This window comes from Sceloporus occidentalis, unplaced genomic scaffold, assembly GCF_023333645.1.
Source record: "Sceloporus occidentalis isolate IW3139 unplaced genomic scaffold, rSceOcc1.0.p SCAF_10, whole genome shotgun sequence".
Taxonomy (NCBI): domain Eukaryota; kingdom Metazoa; phylum Chordata; class Lepidosauria; order Squamata; family Phrynosomatidae; genus Sceloporus; species Sceloporus occidentalis.
The window spans coordinates 8,692,869-8,715,132 of NW_028316990.1; the positions used below are offsets into that span (position 1 = coordinate 8,692,869).

Consider the following 22,264-nt stretch of genomic DNA (forward strand, 5'->3'; position numbering starts at 1 on the left):
GCTGTTGTACTGGAATCAATCATGTTAGATAGGCTAAATACAGGGTATAAAGTTCTAATTATTCTTCTGAGGAAGTAAGCATTGACAAAGCCTAGTGCTAAGGGCAATAGACTAACAAAAGAATGCATTGCTGCACTTGCATAAAATCTGTTCCTTCTCAATAAATCGCAAGGACCAGTAGCCAGGTAGACCTTTCAGGTGGTTGTACTGGGCCAGCTTTTTCTCAGTTTGAAATGGAACTGATAATTAGCACAGAGAGTGCGCAAATGAAGCTGAAGGTACTACAGCTACACCTCAGCCAAAGAAAGTTACACAGTTGACATAACACATAATTTACATCAAGTACACCTTGGGCAAAACACATGATCTCAGCCTCAGGGGAAAGCAATGGCAAACCTCCTCTGAACAAATATTGCCAAGAAAACCCCATGATAGTTTTGCCTTAGGGTCGCCATAACAGCATAACAAAAGACCCCTCTTCAGGTATGTGTCTTTGAAAAGAAAACTAATGTTCTTTCAGGTATAGTCATTTTTGCTAAACATAAAGGAAGCATATGTTATTCTCTTTATATAATTAGCAACATCCCAGTAAGATAATTGGCACATAAAACTTTAAATGGGTTTGACTGGAACATTTAAACTGAAGATGCTAAATCAGATAATACTGTTTGGAACACGAAAACATTCCCAGTTGTCCTTTTTTAAAAAAATTGCCACTCTTGGCGTCCTCTTTCAAATAATCCATGGGTGCGCATGCCTTGCTTTGCTTCCCCAAAACATCTCAAGAGGGGGTTTGGTTTGGTTTTTGAGGATATTGGTTTAGCCTATGACAAGTCTTGGGGGTGGAAAATTGTCTCCTGGACTCCAGAATTTGTCCACTCTGAATTAGATTTCGGCCCGTTACAGACGGGCAAAAAGTACGTGCCGCGCACGTACTAGAGTTAGAAAGGGGCGTCCTTTCCGGACTCCCCCAACCTTAGTATGCGCTCGGCGTGTACAAAATGGCGGCGCCCATTCTACACAGGTGCCACCATTTTGACATCGTGGATACCAAGTGTCCACATGGTGTGCGGCAAAAATGATGCCACGAGTGCGCTGTTGGCGACTTATGGCACCATTTCCGTGCCGCAAGAAGAAGCTGCATTTTGCAGCTTCTTTTTTGTTGCGTCCAGGAATCACGCAGCAACCAGCAGCGCCGGCAGACCGCCCTTTTTGGACAGTCTGTAAAGCACCTTCATTTCTTAAACTCAGCCAGCAGTTCCTGTTCTTTTTCCCACGCAGTTCATATATTCAGCCTGTAGTCAGAATATGTGAACCGGAGACCCAGGACCTTAAAGGGAGTGCTTCCAACCTTCCTGTCGCCCTGGTGCTTCTCTGGAGTTCTTGCCCTCTAGTTTCACTGCTGGCCTCACTGACTTGTCTTCAAGAACCAATGTAAGCTCTCATGACAGCATCATGCATCCCAACAGCTTCTTGGTGCTCATTATATAACTCATCCAGCTGGTGAATAAGCCAGGTGATGTAAGATTGATGTAAGATGGAAATGTACACTGATTGCTAAAAGCCAAGGTTCCTAGCTATCTAGTTGTTATTTTCAAGGAGCCAATCCAGTTCCCAATGGCAAGGAAATGCATTCTGTTCTCTCTCAAGTATTTGGGTTCAAGTTTTCCACACTTAACTGCTAATGATATCAGTCCGCCATATTTCCTCATTATCACTCACCTGATTCCTTAGAGAATTCAGAATGGGAGATCTGAAAGCAGTTTTGCAGGTATTTATTATTGTTGTTATTAGTAAAACCAGATCTTTAGTTCCAAGTGATAAAGAATGTGTATCACAATTATACTTTTTGGGTTTGCCAGATGTCCAGAGATAATGAGACCTTCCTAAAGTTGAATTGAGTGGCATGTGCCCTTTTGGAGGGTTTTAAGGAAAACATGCTCAGGCATACTGTGAATGTGGCTGAAGATGCTCTTCTTATGGCGCAGGCTTGAATATGTTTACTTAGAAGTAAACTGCACTGGGTTCAACGGAGCTTAACCCCAAGTAGATTTTTTAGGATTTGTGTCCTGAAGCTGCAATTCTTCTTTAAAAAATGATTCCTGGGTAATAAATTCCATGAAATACAGTATGATTTCTATGTAAATATGCACAGGATTGCACATTTTAAAAAAATGTATTATGCCACTCGTAAAGAGCCTGCTTCCTTTTTCGACTCATTCAATTAAAAAAAGAAAGAACCCTTGAGTGTTTATTTGCCAAGAGGAAGAGAAGAATAACAGAGGAAGTGGCGCTCTCTCTGCCATTCTCCAGGGAAGGTACGTCAGCCTTATCTGGAAACCTATGCAGAAGCCAGCCATATCTGAGAGGCTGGATTGTGTATGTGTGCTTTTTTTATGAACGTTAATCCTTACGGATGCTCTGCAGTTTATTTAGATTTAATTTGTTGGCCTAGGCTCTTCAGTCTTTAGTATGTGACGCTCTTGCTGATGACCTTAATGTTCGGGGCGATCGGTTGCTTGCTTATTCAGTTCCCCAGCTCCTTCCCCGGAGTGGTGCTCTATAAACGGAAATTCTAATTATAGCTCTTTAATTTAGCCTCCAAAGAAGCGAATTAATAATCTGGGGGTTTGTTTAATGTGTAACATCTTTAGAAATTCTTGGGTGTCTAACCAGCCTCCTTCTTCCTTCCAGTGGGAGTGACTTTACATTCATTGAGTTTATTTATAGACGTCTGTGCTTTCCCTAATCATTAAATCCTGGCTCGCCTCTTGGCAACTCCTGCCTCTTGCGTAGTCTCAGGCCGAAGCTGTTCAGGCGTTCACGTGACGCCGCCAGGGCTTCAGGTGCTCCAGTGCCTCCTGCTGAGGGTGACTGCCTCCAGTGATGAGGACTTCGGTAAAGCAGCTTTGTGCTGGATTTTTAAAATCTCTTGCAGAACCTCTGAAAGTCACATCGCAAAGGGCAATTTTGCATTTTTCAAAAACCTCACTCACTTCTACTCCAGACTTGGGGAAACGTAGCTTTTTTGTATTACTATATAGACCTGTTACAGACTGCCAAAATAAAGCTGCTTCGGGTCTCTTTGGAGGTATGCTATGTAAATGATGCATGGGTCCTAAGAGTCCGGAGGTCGCGCCAAAGCCACACTCCATTCCTAAACACTGGAGTGCAGCTTTGGTGCAGCTTCCGGATTCTTAGGCCCATGCATCATTTAAATAGCATACCTCCAAAGAGACCCGAAGCAGCTTTATTTTGGCAGTCTGTAACAGGCCAAAGAATCCCCCAGAATCTCAGGTTGTCTAGGGAATTCTGTAACCCAAAAAGTAATTTTCTCGATCTCTGGCCTCTAGGGCTGCATTTGCACGCCACCCAAAGTGGTTTGTTTCTTTCTTTAATGGAACATGTACTTGATGTCTTTAGAACTGGAAATAAGAAAGTATGGGGAGATGGCATTTAAATGGGCAGCAGGCTTCTCACACATGGTGTGTTGATAAAAGAGACCTGTGCACCCATGCTGGCCCGGGGGTTCTGGGAGTTATAGTCCAAAAATGTTACTTTTCCAAGCAATAGGCTGCCCAAAACACAACCCTGTCACTTTTCAGAGGGTCTCGATCCTTCCAGAACTCTTTAAACTCAATTCTGCACACCATAACATCATAGATACCAGTTGCTTGGGTCTCATTCCCCTCCTGCCTGAATGCATTAGCAAAATAATCCTGTTATAAGTTGTTAGCTGGGGAGACCTTGTTTCCTATCCCTTTTCAGCTATGCTACTCATAGTATATGCCTTGGGCACCTGCTGAGCCAAACCCACCTCACAGGTTGTTATGAGAATGATGAAGGATGACACACACACAAAGTACACCATCCTGAGCTCTCTAGAGGAAAGATGCTAAGTAGTAGAAGGTGCTTTTTCTGGTTCTTTTGTCACTTACATCCGGTTCTGAAAAATGAAGTTGAGAGAGAGAGAGAGCCAGTGCCAGGAAATATCATGATGCAATCTGGCTGTTTCGCCACGTGCAGAATGCCTATTGTACATGTGCTTTAGATAAAGCCAGCTATGGCTTTATCTCAATGAACTAACTTGATTCTTCAAGGTGGTCTCCCCATTTCCCTAACTGCAGAGTGGGATATAAAGAAGCTGTAAGAGGAAAGAAGGGGTGGAATTCAGAAATGCAAAGGAGCATTTCCAAGAATGTTTTTAAAACTAGTCAACCCAGTGGGAAAGCTGCCATCCTGTTAAGGTGACTCAGGGCAAAGGAAGGAAAGGGATTTTTTTTAAAGCCCCAATCTTGCCCGTTCAGGTCATATTGAATCCAGTAATGATGACATCCAAGCCTGTTCTTGTCTGCTCAGATTATGGTTTGTTTGAGATTAATCTCTGCTAATCTAGAGATGTCGTAACGTTGCACGAGGGCTCGGTTTAAAATCTGCTTTGTTTCTCATCTGTTTCCATTGCACCCCTCCCTTTTAAAAACACACAATGAAATACATATTCAGAAATGCATATTGCCACCTTCATGTGTTTCCTGTAGGAAACTACCTTGCTCTGGCTGTTTGTGTGGCTTTTTCTTTTCTTCATCCAACCCAGTATTGCCTTCTCTGACTCACTTCTGGAATGGAAGGTTTTCCAAAGTGGAAAATTTTCTAGAAAACTTTCCAATGCTAAATTTTTCTGCAGATCGTTCTCCACATCATTCACAGTTAGCCAAAGGTTTCCGGACAATTGTATTGTTATCAATAATGTTAGATGAGCTAAATATAGCATATGAAGCTATTCTTCTAGGGAGGAAAACATTGATAAGCCCTAGTGTTCAGAGGAATAGACTAACAGATGAACCCACTGCAAAGTTTGTTTCCGTTTTGCAAAATCTCGCTTCTCAACAGAATTGCATCCCTCCTTTAATGAAATAGACGTTTTAAGTAGTTGTACTCAGTTGGATTTTTCTTGGCATGAAATGAAACCAGTAAGTAGTAGAGATAGTAAGTCAAGTATATACTACAGTTATAATTCAACAAAAGAAAGATAAACTATTGATAGATCGGGTATAGCTCCCTTTAAGTATGTGTCCAGAAAAATATGCTCTTTCAAGGGTAGTCATTTTTTTGGTTAAACATAAGAGGATGCTATTCTCTTTACATGAATTAAAATTAGTTATTGCTAAAAATTAAGCATATAAATGAATAAATCCCAGTTAAAGCTACAAATGGATTTGAATACAGCTTTTAAACCAAACGTGCTAAATCAGATAAGAGATCAGTTTTCACATTACACTACTTTGTAGCAGTTTAACTGGCATGCCATGGGATTTATAGGTTCATGAGGCATAAGAGGTCTCTGGATGAGAATAGCTAATAGCTAATACAACTACAAATCTTGGGATCTCATAAGATGGAGCCGTGGCAATTAAAGTGGTATCAAAGTGCTATAATGGTATAGCGTGAAAGACTTCTATCCCATGGTCAGCCATGGGATTGGATAAAAAGTTAGCTATGGCATACTGTTACCACAAAATGAAGAATTTCTTATGGACTAGTATGTTTATGAGGTTCAGTGCAGGATGTGGTCATGACATATATGCCATATATCCAGAGACTGGTGATAGTGTCACCAAATTTTAAGCAGCAGAAGGAACAGTTAGGGAAAGCGTAAAGGAGATTCCATTAGAAAAGTAAAAGATTTCCATCAGAAAGGGTGTAATCCACTCCCAGCTCGTGACAGATTGACAAAGCAAGATGAATAAACACCTAAACTAGGAAGCAAGATATTTTCCATCATGAACAAACCACTCCCAGTCCTCATTGAGCCTAAGCCTGATATTGTCAAGGCTGATAGTGCCTGATATTGGAACCTCCCTTTGGAAACTTCCAAGTATGGCAGCTTTCAGGTCAGTTACAAAACGTTCCCAGGATACAACATGCTCCCCCTGCTGGGTGCTGAGCACTCCCATTGTTATCATCTCTCTTCACTTCTTAATCTGTGTGTCAGTATGTGCCTTCATGTTGCCTGTAGACATATGGGAACCCCAACAAATTTCATAGGGTTTTCATAAGCAAGGTATCCTCAGAGGTGGTTTTGCCAGTTCCTTCCTCTGAAATTTCACCTACAGCACCTGGTATACATTGGCGGTCTCCTATCCAAGTACTACTCATGGTTGACCCTGCTTAGCTTCCAAGATCAGACAGCATCTGGTGCCTTCGGGATATAGTTCAATTTTTGGATTGGTAGCCTATGTCAAGTCATAATTCAGTTTGCAAAATGGGCAAGCTTTGCAGAAACTGGAAGTTCATTTATTATTGAACTAGCATGGCTAGTTCAAATGCTGCTTCACTTTTGTGGACCTGTTTGAAAGGCAGCCATAGTACCCCCAAAGAAAGGATGTCCACAACCTACTTGTGAATTACAGTATTCAGCTGCAAGCAGAGAGATGGTCAGAAAGCCTTCAGAGGGTTTGGAATGCAAGAGCTTCTGAAAAAGCAGAATATTGTTTGTTGGCAGGAATATCCTTGCAGCTGTAAACCTATTACAGCTTAATCCTCCAGATGTTTTACACTTCAGGGCCAAGTTGGCTAGGGCCTCTAAGATTTGGAAGATCAAAGTTTGGAGACTACTGTATTAGTGCATTAAAGCAAGGATGGGGAAAGTATAGCCAGTATGGACTCTGGACTCTAAAGCTCCTTCTTTAGTTTTTGGTGAGATTTTTTTCAGGTGACTTTTACCAAAATTCATACCACACAGACACCCATGGGCAAAACCTTGATTCAACAACTCCCCGTCTTTTGGTTCCTTTGGGGCAATATTTTGGCCGAAGTGGTAACCATAGTTGATACAGCGTAATTTTTGTTTGTCATTTTGTCTGGGCTTTGGCCAAAACAGGAGGTGCTCCTTGGCATTGTTGGGAAGGGGGAGCATCCTGCAGAGCTCTTGTTGGAAATTGGTCCCTGACCTCCTCACAGTTGCTCCCACCCACGCATTACATATTCTTCTTTCACCACCCCCTCCAGTCTTGAATTCAAAATGCAATTGTTTTGGCTAAGCAGGCTTCCTACTGGAGTCCTTCTAATTGTCCCACTAGGGAAAGAGCATCCACCCATGGCAAACGGGAAAGTGTTAGAATGAGCTCTGCCGCCGGAAGGGAGTGGCAGCAATCAGGTAATGCAACTGTAATTGCATGACTGTCCCTCACACACACGCATGGAGTCATGACCTTGTGGAGGCAAGAAGGTTTAGCAAGAGCAGCGGATTCCTCACTTGTCGTTGGTCCCCTCTGGATGAGTCACACAGTAGCCTTCCCTGGTCCAGGGTCCCACCTCCACCTCCTTGGATGATGCTAAGAAATAGCCTTAACTACAGGAAATAACTAGGCTGTAGTGAGTAACAGTCTTTTTCTTCCAATATTGCTCAAGGAACTGGGCTAGTACTTGGCGCTCTCTTAACTGTTTGGAGTCTTATCTCACCTCTTCAAATTCTGACGCACAGTAAGCCAGTTTTGCAAAGCTTGTGCAGTTATCTGTTTGCATGAAGATGCACTGTGTGCTACCCAGTTCATAGTTTGATTTGGTTTTAATTTTGACTTTTTGTATGTTTTAACTGTAATATTTTAAATATATAAACCGCCTTGAGTCGCAGCCTTGGGGGAAAGGTGGGATATAGATGATGATGATGCCGATGACAGCAGCGATGATGATGATGATATCATGAGCTACTGGTGCAAGTCTTTCAATATCTGAGTAATATGACCTCGATTCCATGTTCCAGCATAGCATTTTGTCCCAATGGAAGTTTATGGATGTTTCTCTTCAAGACACAGTTAACAAAGTTCAGCCATTTCAGAATCAGTGATGCTAAAAGGCTTAAGGAAAGGCAACCATTTGAAGAAAGCTTCTGCTATAACACAGATTATTTAGGATGGGATTCAACGACCCAGGGAACACCACAAAAAAGACCCTCTCTTACATGCCCACCAGAGTCATTGACCATAAAGGCCTGCAAGGCTGATCTTAAAGCATGGCTGGGTTTGTAGTGGTATATATTGTCCTTGAGATGACCCAAACCCATGATTCTGCTCATGCTTGTGAGCATCCTATCTCCATCCTTGCAAGTATTATGAGCCCCATTCACCCTCTTAGTCTTTGAGCTAAAAGGCCCCCAGTGCTTCTGAGGGGTCTCCAAATTCCTCAGTAATACAACTTGAGAAGCGTTAGACCAGCCCTTTGATTAAAGTCAGAGGTAGAAAGTGGATAGGAATGGCCAAGTGCTTTGGAAATGCTCAGGGGGCACCCCAAGTCTCCTCCCCATCTCATACGGCTGGCGATTTGGGAGGACCGAGTTTCAGGGAAGTATTCAGAGTTTGAGAAAAAGAGGTCTGGCCTTGCAGGTGGCAGCCTTTTGCTTGACTACCAAGACCAGCTGAACATTGCAAATTCCTGGGAATGGCATAACTTATTTGGTGGTTCAGATCAGCATCAGGCCTGTTGATGATTCAGACCACAATCTTATGCACTCTTCTCCTGCGTTAGTCGGGCTTACACCTGGGTAAATACTCCTAGGATTGTGCCATAGCATACCCTTTCTCTTCATGAAGGTGTTAAAAGTGCTTGAGCTTCATTTCACTGATCAGTTGACCTGATCCCATTTGATGATCTCACGGTCCAACCCCAAGAAACTTTTGTTTATGTCAGAAATTTCTTTGAGGGACAGAGCAAGCCAATAGAAAGTAAAGGTAGAAACGGGAGTCTGCAATTCCAAAGAGAAAGCCTTTCTTTTTTGTCTCCCTCCGAGCTCTCAAAAGGAGTTATTTGGATCTCCAACCTCTTTTATATCATCATATTTATCTCTCTACTGATACTAATGGTGTTTCATAACTGTAAGACTTGAAATTCACAGCAATAGTTCTGTCATTGTGGGGCCATTTGAAAGTTCCAAGTTGTGAATTAATTTTCCAGCCTTACAGATACTCCTTCTGGCTAAATGTAATTAATGAATATAAATAGAGGTGCTAAGGACAAATGTGTTGCATTTAGGGGGGCAATAAGTGGTGGTGGTGGTTGTACACCATCAAGTTGTTTCTGAAAATGATGACTAAAGAAAGGGTTTCCTTGGCAAGGTTGCTTCTGATGGAGTTTGCCACTACCTTCCTCTTAGGTTGATATGCTCAAGTCTCCCCACAAGTTTCCATAACTGAGCAGAGGTTCAGACCCTAGTGTCCCTGAGTCCTAGTCCAGCACTACACCATTCTGGCTGACTGCGTACATAGTCATCAGCTTGAAATGATGAACTGGGAAATCAGACTCTTTATTTGCCCAATGTAAAAGTGTCTCAGGTTGCACCTAAAGCACATTGAGGCAAATCTTTTCTGACCCTTCAACAGATCACGAAACTGTTCTGTGATGCTCGAAAGCCAGTTTGTGACTCAGTTGTACCCAATAAAATTATTGCTCGGCGCTGTTTGTGTTCTCCCTACTTTTTTTTTTTTTTTTTTTTTTTTTTTTTTGGAACGTCACAGTCATCTGCATTTAAAAATCTGTTTTGAAGTCTGCTATTGACATTTTTAAAGGGCACGTACATGTTTGTTCAGAATTACCTTACAAACTTCTAAATCGGGCCTGAGTTGCGTAACCACTTCCAAATCTTTCATTTCCCGTTGTCAGTCCTGGGAAATCTACCGTGATGTCAGCATGTCACCTTTCTTAATTTAATTTTATTTTAAACTTCCTTCCTAGTCTTCACAAGCCGTGGAGTGTTGTCTTAGCACTTCTCAACAGCTATGCTCTCATTGAGCCTTCCTGTCTGATAAGAATAGTCCGTCAGTGGAAATGGCTGCTTATGTCACCTACAGAAGAAGGGGGAGAGTAACTTTCTCAAAGCGGAAGTACCATTTCCCTGGCTGCATCCTCCTGTTGCATGATCATTTGCATTAAAACAATCCAAGGGATTTTTCTTTTCTTTCTTTTCTATTCAGTTGCTCTGGCAAAACTCCAGATTTCTCTTCCTTGGTTTGCTCACCAGAGCAAAGCAAAGCATGATTTTGCTCATGCCAGATCTCTAAAGCGACAATGTGGCGTTTCCCTTCTGGCAAGAGTTTTCTTTGCCAAAATAACTTCCCTGGTAATGCTGGCTTTGAAAACTGAAATCCTCTCCCCAGAATTATGTCTCTTTCACCAGGACAGCCAGCCTTTAAAAAAAAAACCTTTTAACATTTACAGCTGGCGCTCTGGGAATGTTCTTAGAAATGCCCAATGCCCCAGGGCAGTCAGACATTGCCTTTTGGTTTGGATTACAATCTCGGGCATCTCTGCAACTTTGCTATAAAAATCTTAAGAATCTGTGTTAAAGAATGCTAGTCCAGGAAGGAAAGACAGAGAACCCTGAGTTTCTTCTCAATCGGACAAAGAGGGTGGGGAGAATTAAGGTATGAGAGGAGAGATGAGGAAAAGGGGGGTCCAGGAGATAGGGAGCAGGCATTGGGAAGGGGATAATATCCAGAAAGAACAATAAATCTTGGTTCCCATCCTTGGTTCACAGGTCTTTATATGAAGTTCTTTTAAGCAGTTCTTTTAAGCAGTGCTTGAGAAGAATGCTGAGGATACTATGGACAAATGGGTCCTAGAACAGATCAAGCCAGAAATTTCCCTGGAAGCCAAGATGATTAAGTTGAGGCTGCCCTACTTTGGCCGCATCTTGAGGAGGCATGACATTTTTGAGAGGGGTATAAGTCTCAGTTTGTGTAGGGGGTCAAAATCCCCCCCACACACATTCCCCAAAGCTGCCCCTCTGCTCTATAGTGTGCTGCTTTCATTCTGCTTTAAAGGTTTTAAAGGTTCAGTGAGGCCCATAGTCTTGATATTTTAATTGGGAGCTATGAGTTTCCGAGGGGTCAGCTTTGAGGCCACATGCTAGAGTCTTGGCCTGGATGCGTCGTTGGATGTGGGGAACATCCGGGATTCTAACTACAGCATATTCCTTCATATTTATTCATACATCTTACTGGCAAAGACATAAAATCCAGAGGTGATTAGTTCTGAGCTCAAGTGACTGTCTGCATGATCCAGTAGCCCCTGGAATTTGATGACTGACAAGTATTTGGGAACAATGGGAAATGAACAAAGGTTTGGATTAAGGGAGAGCATGGGAGGTGGCAAGCTGCATGTGATTTGGAGTGTTTAGAGTTGGTACATCTTCATCACTCAGGTGCCAGAGAGAGAGAGAGGCATATATACTAATTATTTACACACACACACATACAAACACAAAATTGCCCAGAACCTGGATTTTTCAGTCTTCAGCAGGCAAAGTCAGTGGTTCCCTGGACAGTAGTTAAAAGATTTTGTGCTTTCCATCAGATCTCCATTCATTAAAGCGGCATCATTGCATCACTTTCCCTAGCCAGATAAAGAGCCCCTGATTCCCCTTTTTCTTTTGCAACTGGTCTAGCAATACAGCTCCAAAGGGTTTGGGGCTTTTTGTTTGTAGATGTCGTGAAAGCACAGAAGTAGAAGAGCTTCTGCAGCATTAATGAAAACAAAATTTTTTTCTATAGATTTCCCATGGATTAGTCTGAGTAATAAAAAGCACCCTGGGGAAGGCTGACACATTTCCACAGTACTCCTGTGTTGTTTCCTTTCACAGCACCTTGAAAGAAAGTTTTTAATATTCCAGGGATTTTTGTCTGTCATTATTAGCCCTGAATACAATAGTGGTTTGTAAAGCAAGCACTTGTTGTTGAGTGCCTTCAAGTTGTTTCTACCTTATGGTGACCCTAAGGCAAATCTATCACAGGGTTTTTTTCCAGAAGGGGGTTGCCATTGCCATTCTCTGAGGCTGAGAGAGTATGACTTGGCCAAGGCCACCCAATCAGTTTACATGGCCGAGCTGGGATTCAGACCCTGGTCTCCAGAGTCATAGTCCAGTGCTCAAACCACTATGCCATGCAAGCACTACAGTGACCAAAACATCTCTTTCCAGAGTGTTGCAAGGTGATACTAAAGAATCGGGAAGACATAAAAGCTTGAGTTGTAGTCTAATAGCTGTAAGAAATAGCAGTGGAGTAGATTAAGCTTGACCTGCCTGCTTCTGTCTCGCAGTTTTCAGTTTTCCACTGTTGTAGCAAACCAGCCACTTTAAAGCAAAGTAGTGCAAGGGAGAGGCACAGCTGGGGTACTCTGGACTCTTTTTCCCTATCAGTAGAAGGATCTACTCTGTACCTGACATCAAACATTTGTACCTTGGTTCTTTCCAGCATGAACTATCATTGTAGTCTTTATGTAGGGCTGCCTTTACAAATGGATCAAAAGGTATACTTGATTGACAACACATTTCCCCCATGTGTGATCTACGGCTAGACAAGCACAGCCTGCAGATTTTGATCTTGGGAACCCTACAAGAAATGCAAGTTGGTTTCCAGGCTCATTTTAAAATAATGCTACTCACTTGCTCCTAGACTATTTAAGGCAGCTTGTCAAAACCCATTACTTTCTAAGAGACCTGATGGTGCAGTGGTTAAATGCCTGTACTGCAGCCACTCACTCACAAAACATAAGGTTGCGAATTCAATACTAGCCAGGGCTCAAGCTCAACTCAGGCTTGCATCCTTCTGAGGTTGCTAAAATGAATACCCATATTGTTGGGGGCAATTAGCTTACACTTTGTAAATCGCTTAGGGAGTGCTTAAATGCACTGATAAGCCGTATAGAAATGTACTTGCTATTGCTATTGCCAAAAGTGCTGGGTTACAACTCCTGTCATCCCCAGGCAGCATGATGGGCATTGGAGTCCAACACATCTTGAGAGTGTAAATTTGAAGTAGAGAGATTTAGAGCATTAGACTCTAATCACAGAGATTGTCTTTGCCCAGTCTCTAAAATCTTCATCCCAATCTAAACTTGGCAGTATCTCCTCCCTCTTCATCTCCTTCTGTTCTCTTGAAGATATTACCATTTCAATTGATTTTCAATGCTGAATGTTTCTGTTTTAAGGAATCTGCTTTTTTAAGATGACTTGCCTTTCAGTTTTATTGACATTTTTACTTTTTATGATCTGTTCTACAATTTGTATGCAATTTTATTGGTTCCCCCTGTCTCAGAAACCCAGTAATGGATTAGTTCCTTCTCTAGAACCAAGTTCATCTTTTTGTTTGTTCTCAAGGAGCGGGGCAAGAGGGTTTTGTTCTATCACCACATAGTCCCAAGAGGGTCTTTTCCCCCTGGCCATCTTTTTGGGTCCATCTTTCAGCCGCCAGCCTGAGCCACCAAAGAAGGATAAGGACGTAACCACAACCAGCTCATCTCACTCCAAGAGAGCAGATGAGTGGAAGGACCCTTGGCGCCGATCAAAATCTCCCAAGAAGAAGCATGGGATGTCCGCCTCTCCCAGCCGTGCTCGCCGGCGCCGGAAAACTTCAGCCTCATCAGCTTCTGGCTCGGGTTCTTCAAGGTACAGTCTCCAAAGGGTTAACAACAGTGATGCAAGGGGATTTCTTCTAGTGAGCATATTTCCAGGATGGTGGCCAAGACCCTGTCCCAACAAGAGGCTGGGAGAGAACCATGTTAGTTAGAGATGGGGGAAATAAGGTAAACAGTTGAGGGGGACAGTATGGAGCTCATTCTTGAGGGTGAGAGCACAGAGGCAGGTTGGTTTGGTGTTCTTCTAAGAAGAGGGCAGTTGAACAATGACCATGGTCCTTTTGGAGTGAGTGGCAAAGTAGCCCATGCCCCAGGAAAAGTGGACCCTAGGGGTGGGTTTTTGTAGCAGAGTGGAATGCAGTGCTCGCACATGGCATGAATACAAAACAGAATGGGGAAAGTATGACTCTCCCCAAAGCTCTTAGGCCCCAACCCCCAAAAATATTTAGCCACAAATACAGTCAAACAAGATGCTGCAGCTCACAGGAAAGAAAGTTCCCTCCACAGTTGCCTAACTGTGACCCAGAAAAATCTCAAAGGAGTTGAAGAAGAGCCTTCATATGAATGAATGCATGTGAATACATGTTTTTAACCTAATGGTAACCAAAAAGAAGAATTTGTATATGGCGTCTTTTCTAACTGCTATGTTGTTCCCCACCCTCTCTTTTTCTTTCAGGTCATCATCTCGCTCCTCCTCCTATTCTGGATCTGGTTCTTCACGATCGCATTCTAGATCTTCTTCATACAGCTCCTACTCTAGTCGCTCTTCCAGACACAGCTCCTTCTCAGGCAGTCGGTCCAGGTACTGTTCTTTTAACCTGCCAGCAGTTGAGAACTTCACCGCCAGTTGTTTTGTTGGCACTTCATCAATCAAGGGAGTGACCAGGGTTGAGCTTTCTGAAATCAGACTGCCAAGATCTGGTTCAAATATTTTGAACTTTCAGTGTGAGCCAGTGGTTAGCTGGGGCTGATGGGAGCTGCAGTTGTGTGGGCAACAAGTTGGAGAGAGTGGTCCTATATTCTTTGGGGTCTTGTGGAAATTCAAGTGATCTGTAAGGTGCTGATACAGAATCCTAAATTGGAAGAGACCCCAAGGGTCATCCAGTCTAATCCCTTTTTGCCATGCAGGAAGTCACAATCCAGGCATTCCCTGTGACAGATAGACATCCAGCCTCTGTAAAAAAACTCTCCAAAGAAGGAGATGGTGTAAAGAAATAAAATGCATACTAAAAACAGGGTAAAGTGGAGACAGGGAGCCCCACAATTGCTGAGAGCCAACCACAGAAGTGAGATGAGAATATCTGAAAGTGCTGGGAATCAGGTCCCATTTTGGCAATAATACATCTTAGAAAAGTTGTTCTACAATGACCAGAATCCCTCTGCCAGCATGGCTGGACTGATCATGCTGGGCAGGATATTCTGAAGGTCATCTAAAAGGTTAGCTTCAGAACAGTCTTCCCCAATCTCATGTCCTCTGGGTGTTGATTTAGCCTCTACCCAAAATCATCATCGTTGTCGTCATTTTTATTATTATTATTTGTATCTCTCTCTTTTCCCAGAACTGGGACACAGAGTGGCTTCATAATATTAAAAACATGCCCAATTTGGAAGATGGCAGAGTTGGGGAAGGCTTGGGTTTCACCCCTCCCCTCCGCAGATCCCATTTGCAAGTCCACTAAGTCACAAGTGTGGTATATTGACCTGTTAGCAGGTTTAAGGTTTTAAACCCTCGTTTGGAATCTCAAATAGATGTGGTCACCGCCGCCGCTGCTGCGTGTGAAAGAAATGAAAGGCAATTTCCTTAGCAGGCACAGTGCCAAACTGTACTGGTTGATTTTACATGTTTGAATTGGCCACTGCTCCTGTAGGTTGATAAATGAGTGACGAAATGCCCACACAACAGAAATGATCTTCTTTTTAATGCAAGAAGAAGAAAAGAGAGAGTTGTGTAAACAAACCGTGGCAGTCTTATGATCTATGAAAGAGGATTTCTTTCAAACCACGGAGACAGGTGTGAAGTGGCAGTGCTTGAATACTGTAAAGACAAGTATTTATAGCATCTTATGACTGCCCAGGAATCTCATGATGCCTTGATGCAAGCAGCAATTGCTGGTCCTCCTTTTCTTCTTCCTCCTTCCCCTACTCACCTGAGTTGTTCTCTTAGCATCTTCAAAAGCAAGTGAACAACTTGGGAAAGCTGATTTCCCTCTGACAGGAGTAAGATTTAAAGGGTGGTGGGTAGAGTGTGGCCAGTTGGCTGCATGTGGTTTCCAAGGATATTTTGAAGCACAGTGTAGTGGTTTGACCGTTGGACTACAACTCTGGAGGCCGGGGTTCAGATCCTCACTGGACCAGGGAAACCCATTGGGCGACCTTGGACAAGTCACATTAGAAAGCTAATGGTGACAAACCTCCTTTGAGGAAATCTGGCCAAGAAAATCCTGTGATAGAGTTGCCTTAGGGTTGCCCTTAGTCAGAAATGACTTGAAGGCACATAACAACAAACGCACACCCCCTTTTAAAAAAATTGCCCCCCAAATGCTCCAACCTCTCCCCACCCAGGTGGCATGGAGAACAGTTTTGCCACATTTTTGAGAGGGGCAGCCATTTTTGGCTGAGAAGAGGGCTTTCTCTCTTTTTTTTTAACGAGAGGCTCCCTTCAGAAATGGTGAGATCGGGCCAGTTTTTTCAATGAAGAAAAGAGTTATGAGCCAGAGGTAGTCAATTCCAAAGAAACGTGGACTGTATATATTTTGTACAAACACACACCACACTATTACTTAGAACCGAGGGAGAAGGAGGACTCCTATTACTGGTTTCAGTGCAGGGCACACAGCTCAGGTGGGCTCTCCTCATACCTTGCCCTTCATACTTTGTTGGGCCAATGCCCACCATGTTGGTTTAGCAGTGTATGAACTAGCAAAGTGTGACACTCTGGTTTGTCTGCATTTAGCACTCAGGTTATTTTCCAAATAGATATGCTGATGACAGACAAGGAGCAGAGAGAATGGAAAAAAGAAGTGGGGCATTTGTAGGATTAGGTGCACTTGTGGGGCAGAGAGCCAAGCTGGGTAGTGAGGCACCTCCCCTGATTACTGGAAACCCTGGCAGGCGTGTTCCTCCATTTTATTATTATTTTTATGATGCATGTCCTCCCCACGTGTTTGGTAGATTTCTTCCTGCCCTTGAAGGGCTTCTAACTCTAATTCTTTCTTGCTGTGTTTTGTTTTTTGCACAGCACACATTATCTCAGAAGTAGGGTTCTGGGGCTCAGTATCCCCATTGTTTGTGGGCATAGAACTCAGGCAACCCATGGACATGGCATGACAATTGCTTGGCACACTGAAGAGTTAAAAGCAGTCAGTGTTCTGGGGAGGGCTTCCAATATAATTTGGATAACCAAGAATTTAAAAAGAAGAAAAGCTAAATTTTAGCTATAAATACTTGGTGGTTAACCACCATCAAGTCAACATTGAAACTGAAAATGCAGTGGCATGAACAATACTGATTAGTATTCAATTATATATCTTTCCACTTGAGGTTCTTCACTAGCTGCCTGCTAATATTGGCGCAAACAACCACCCCACCCCTGCCCTATTGTTTGGTCTTGGCCAAGTATTATTGGATAATTTAATGACGCCATCCTCCTTATCCTGTAAGAATGGGTCTGTTGCCTGCCCTTATTACATTTGCCTTTAAAAACCGGCTTTCCCCATGTAACCTTTGCTTTATTTTGCTTTATTTATGTTTTAATAACAAATAGATGTAACTTGTCCCCGAAGTTCTGCCACAATATAGTTCAGGAAGTCGTTCACTTTTGTAGAAACACTTTAAAAAGTGATAAGAATTCATTCCAGTCATTTTTAAAAATAAACTGCTGCTGCTGTTTTGTAACTATCATGAGCTAATCTGATCTCATAATTAGCTTATCAGACCTGTTGATGGTGCTGTACTGATAAAATTTAATTGCTTTAAACGTTTGATGGGTCAATTAACCTGATCTTTCTGGGCCAGTCATAAATGAACCCCTAGTTTGAAGGGGCTTCTCCTGCCTTCACCCCATGATCTCTCTTGCTCTCTCTCTGTGGTCTAACTTTGCAGGTCACGATCTTTCTCATCTTCCCCATCTCCTTCTCCCACGCCGTCTCCACACAAACCTGTTTCCAAAGCTAAAGGAGAGGCTGCAGCACCTGTGGCAAAGGGGTAAGTTAACATATCTGTTCTGGACAAGGCACTCTACCATGAAACTTCTGTCTAGGCTTGAGAGCTTAATTATTTGGAAATCTGTCTGCAGTGTTCTGTCCAGTGGCTGCTGGCCAAGAGATAAGTCCCAGGAAGCCAAACATTCCATTGATGAATTTGGGAGGGAAATTGTTTCGCAGGTGAATGCACTGATATTAAGGACTGAGGATTTGTTTGGTTAATTCTTGCATGATGTTATGCTCTAGACACAATACAGTTTATGAAATGGATCGACATTCTGCTTAAATATCCTCAAAGGGAAATAGATTACTCGTAGAGTGGGATCCTGATAATGACATTGTTGTCATTGCTGTGTGCCTTCACGTTGTTTCTAACTTATGGCAACCCTAAAACAAAAGCCTGTCACAGAGTTTTCAGGTCACTCAGTGGGTTTCTATGGCCGATTTGAATCCTCGTCTCCAGAGTCATAGTCAGACACTCAAGCCACCATACCACATTGGCTCTCAGTTAATGACATATGCATGCATGTGTCTCTTTTTGTGCAGAGGGGCTGTTCTCTGGCCTTTTGCACCCCATCCAAAACCACCTCCACCCACCTTCCTCCAAAAAGCACAAGGTCTTCTCACCCTCCCCAGCTTCTGACAATTCCCCTACCCCCCAACAATAGCTCTTTCAACATCCCAGCCTGCACACACCGCTCCAAACTCTCTCCGCCATTCATAGGATCATCCATCCACCCTGGCCTTAAACAACATCCTTCCTCCTGTCTTTGTACCTCAATGACCATATTTAAAACTGAACTTGTCACCTCATCACCATACCCACAAGTTTTGCATTTCCATGGCTGTTTATATAGTCTGATTATAAAGGTCCTTCCTGGGCAACTGTTTATTTTTTGCATCCGAGAAAGTTGACCAGGGTCCGAAACACACTGCAGTTTGAGACCGCTTTAACTGGCTCAGTGCTAGGGAATCCTAGGAACTGTAGTTTATTGTGGCACCAGAGCTCTCTGACAGAGAAGGCTAAATGTGATCTATCATAAGCTGAGATGAGAGTGAAGGGCCCAGAGTGGACTTCAGGGCTAGGAAGGGATATGAACCTGGATTTCCCTGATGAAAACCTAAGCACGACAGCACTGTGCCTCACCAGTAATTCAGATAATTTTTCCCCTTCCTTCCACCTTTTTCAAAGCTGATGGAATCTTAAAACCATTTGGGGATAGTGCCCCTTAAAAGAGGTTTATGGCATCACTGGGACCTTTCCTTTTAGGATTTTTTGGTAGAAAAGTGCAGGATCTCTCAGTGGCTTTCATGTCCAGAGCTAGGCTAGGAAGGTGCTTTCCATCAGATCACATTTGTAAAGCGTGGTCCTGTGGTATTGTGGCATCTGGGCGTGAATTAAAGCAAACACAACAGTTGTGTATACTTAAATATTGATTTTGAAATCGACGTCATCTTGCTTCCCTAGAAACATGCATACACACACACTCACACATCCACTCAGCGTGATACATGCCTAACATAATGAAAAAGGTCAGACATTGAAGGATGCCTTCCTACCTATAGTTATTTGGGTTGTTTTCTAAGAGGCCTGCAGCATTGATTAGCATCTTGATTAGCTAACAACAGCAAGATGACACAATTTACAGAAGGCATGAAAATGATGGATTTTGGGGGGGGAGAAAAGTACTACTATGCAGTTGTTCTGGGTGACAGTTCCAAGTGCAAGGGGCAGCAAGTTTGAAAGGGAAGGGCAAGAGTTGCTTGAGGAAGTAGAAGGTCTTCAAAGGAGTGCTGGAGTTTGGAGAAGCCACATTCACCCCTTTTTGGTGCTGAAAGAAATTTTAAGGACCAAATAAAGCCTGCCTTTGATCAAAGGCACCGAGTTCTGCAGAGTGTTGCCTTTTTCCAGAGCAGAGTTAGAAATGCAAAATAAATACAGTGGGGCCTTGCTGTCCACTGGGGTTTTGTTCCAGGACCCCACATGGATATCAAAATCACATGGATGCTCAAGTCCCATTAAATACAGTGGTATAGTGAAATGGTGTCCCTTATATAAAATGGCAAAATCACGGTTTGATTTATATATACAATTGGCCCTCCATTTTTGCGAGGGAACCATTCAGACCCCCTCAGCGAAAACATAGGTTCACACTTATTCAATCCCCATAGGCTTGATTGGAGGGTGCCCCTGTGCATGCAACAAGGGTGCACACGCGCCATTGCAAATTAAGGGTGCAGATCTGAGATCCGCACAGTAGGAGTGTGTGTGTGTGTGTGTGTGTGTGTGCGTGTGTGTGCGTGTATCATATCTTCTCAGATTTTCACTTTGATCACATGTAGTATTTTAAAGGTGTAATTTTAATTTTACTAGTTGTTTATGTCACAATTGCCATTACTTTCAGTGATATAAGGGAATTATGATTTACGAGTAGCGTTACTACAAAAAACATTACTAAGGATTCTGTATGGTGTGGTATTGGAAGAGGAGGGTCAATTCATGGTGACACCATGAATTACTGCATCGGGTGACGCCAACTCTAGTGATACCACTGCTTTGTATGCCAACCTTGGATTCCTGTGCTGAGCCCAGACAGTCTTTTCACACCATCCTGGCTCAAGGGTAGGATGACCTTTGAACCATACCAGCTGCCTCTTAATCTTTAATGCTTTTTTGACCAAGGTTTTCCAAATGGAGGTCAGACCTGACATGCTCTTCTTGCCACCATCCCTGTCCCCCATTGGCTTCATCTCACCCCCATTTTGGTTATACAGGGACAAGCCTTTGAAGAAACTCCCTGCTCCCACGGCACCACCGCCAGTCACAAAAGCTGCTCCAGCTGCCTCAGAGCCAGCCAAGCCAGGCGACACCAGAGAGGCAAGGAGGAAGGAGCGTCAGACAAGAACACCACCCAGGAGGTAGGAGGAGGAGAGCAGGGGAGCTTCCTGGAGCAGGCTCCCAGGAGGCAAGTCCCAGATGAATTTTGAGCTATCCTAGGTGTCCTCGGACACCTCTGGAGGGATGACAGGCAGTACAATGCCTAGTGGGTAGACTTCTGCCACTCAGGATGGCCTGGACATACTGTCTGGTGGTTTGGGGAATATGTAGTCGAGCAAAGTAATTTTTGCAGGCTCTGGGGTTAGGGAGAACATGTTTCTCTCCCCACTTCTATGATCCCCTTTGAGCATTTCCTAGCATGCATCTGGGTAAGAGCTTGAGAAACCTTACTTTTTTGGACTACAGCTCCCAGCTTGGGGGAACTGTAGTTCAAAACATAAGAGATGGGGGCATTCTGAGAATTATACATTTTGAGTCTCCCTTATCTGGAATTCAAAAATCCAAAATACTCCAAAAGCCAAAAAAAAATGTTCATGGGTAGCTGAGATAGTGACACGTTTGCTTTCTGATGGTCCAGTCTACACAAACTTTGCTTCACGCACAAAATTATTTAAAATACTGTATGAAATTACTGTCAGGCTATGTGTGTGTGATGTATATGAAACATAAACAAATGTTGTGTTTAGACTTGGGTCCCATCTCCAAGATACCTCATTATGTACATACGGGCAAACCATGGTGTCTGCAGGGAATCCATTCTGGACCTGCACATGGATACTAAAAAATGCGGGATCTCAAATCCTGTTGTCCTTAATGGTGACACAACACGGCCATTGGGGACAACAGGGCTTGCTATCCACGGATGCTCAAATCAGCAGATGGCAAACCCATGGATAATAAGGCTCTGCTGTATATGCAAACACAGATGTTCAAAAATCCAAAACACTTCTGAATTTTACCCTTTTGGGTAAGGGAGACTCAAAACCTGTAGCCTAAAAAAATGAGGTTTCCTCAATTTTGTACTATATTTATTCCCTACACACACTCGCACACACCTTTCCTCTGCCTGCTCTTGTAGAAGCCCATCCTCTCTTTGCCAGCACATAGGTCCCTGGAAACTTTTTTTACTTATTCAAGGAAACCATGTGTTGGCAGAGGTTTATAAGAACTGGAGTCAAATCTAAATCTGTACCCAGAGTTTGAGAGTATGTTCTGTACCCCTGGAGTCCTGGGTCCCCAAGACATCCCAGCCTGGCAAGCATAAACATTTCACCCAAGTGCCTTGTGCAAATGATACCAATCTGGCACACCTTGTCACCACAGAAAAGGGAGTCCTGACCTTTCCTTTCGCCTGCAGGCGGGCCGTCAGTTGCAGCATGAGTGGAAGTGGCAGCAGCTACAGCGGTTCCAGTTCCCGTTCACGGTCTTTGTCTCGCTCCCTTTCCCGATCTCATTCCCGGTCCACCTCTGCCTCCATTTCTCCATCGCCCTCTGGATCCAGAAAATCCAGGTGAGAATTTGCATGCCTTCCTGCTTCTTCCAAATTAGAAGGCGTGGGTCATCTCCTGAATGAAAGAATCGGTTTCAACTCAGCATTTGTTTCTTGGAAGCATCCTGCAAAATTTCATGAACATTCAAAATAGGATGAATGTTTTCCCTGTTTTGAGTCATCATGAAATTCTGTCAAACATAATTTGTTATAAAGGTAGGTGAGATCTGTGGTCTTGGGGGGCCCTTCAGAGTATGTAATGTTTTTAATAGATTTGTTTTCAACTGTTTTATTTTTATAGCTATTTTTAATTGCATTTTATTGTTATTA

General features: G+C 43.2%; 1 protein-coding gene across 4 annotated transcripts in view; it reads left to right on the top strand.

Annotated features, from left to right (window-relative positions):
• Window positions 1–22,264, top strand: part of ZC3H18 (zinc finger CCCH-type containing 18) — a 53,443-nt gene that overhangs the window by 21,866 nt on the left and 9,313 nt on the right. For all 4 annotated transcript variants that reach the window (XM_089539626.1, XM_089539625.1, XM_089539627.1 and 1 more), the window contains exons 10-14: window positions 13,235–13,435; window positions 14,081–14,206; window positions 17,506–17,607; window positions 20,382–20,525; window positions 21,803–21,955. In XM_089539626.1, the coding sequence (XP_089395752.1) occupies window positions 13,235–13,435; window positions 14,081–14,206; window positions 17,506–17,607; window positions 20,382–20,525; window positions 21,803–21,955 (726 nt within the window). The remainder of the gene's footprint in view (window positions 1–13,234; window positions 13,436–14,080; window positions 14,207–17,505; window positions 17,608–20,381; window positions 20,526–21,802; window positions 21,956–22,264) is intronic.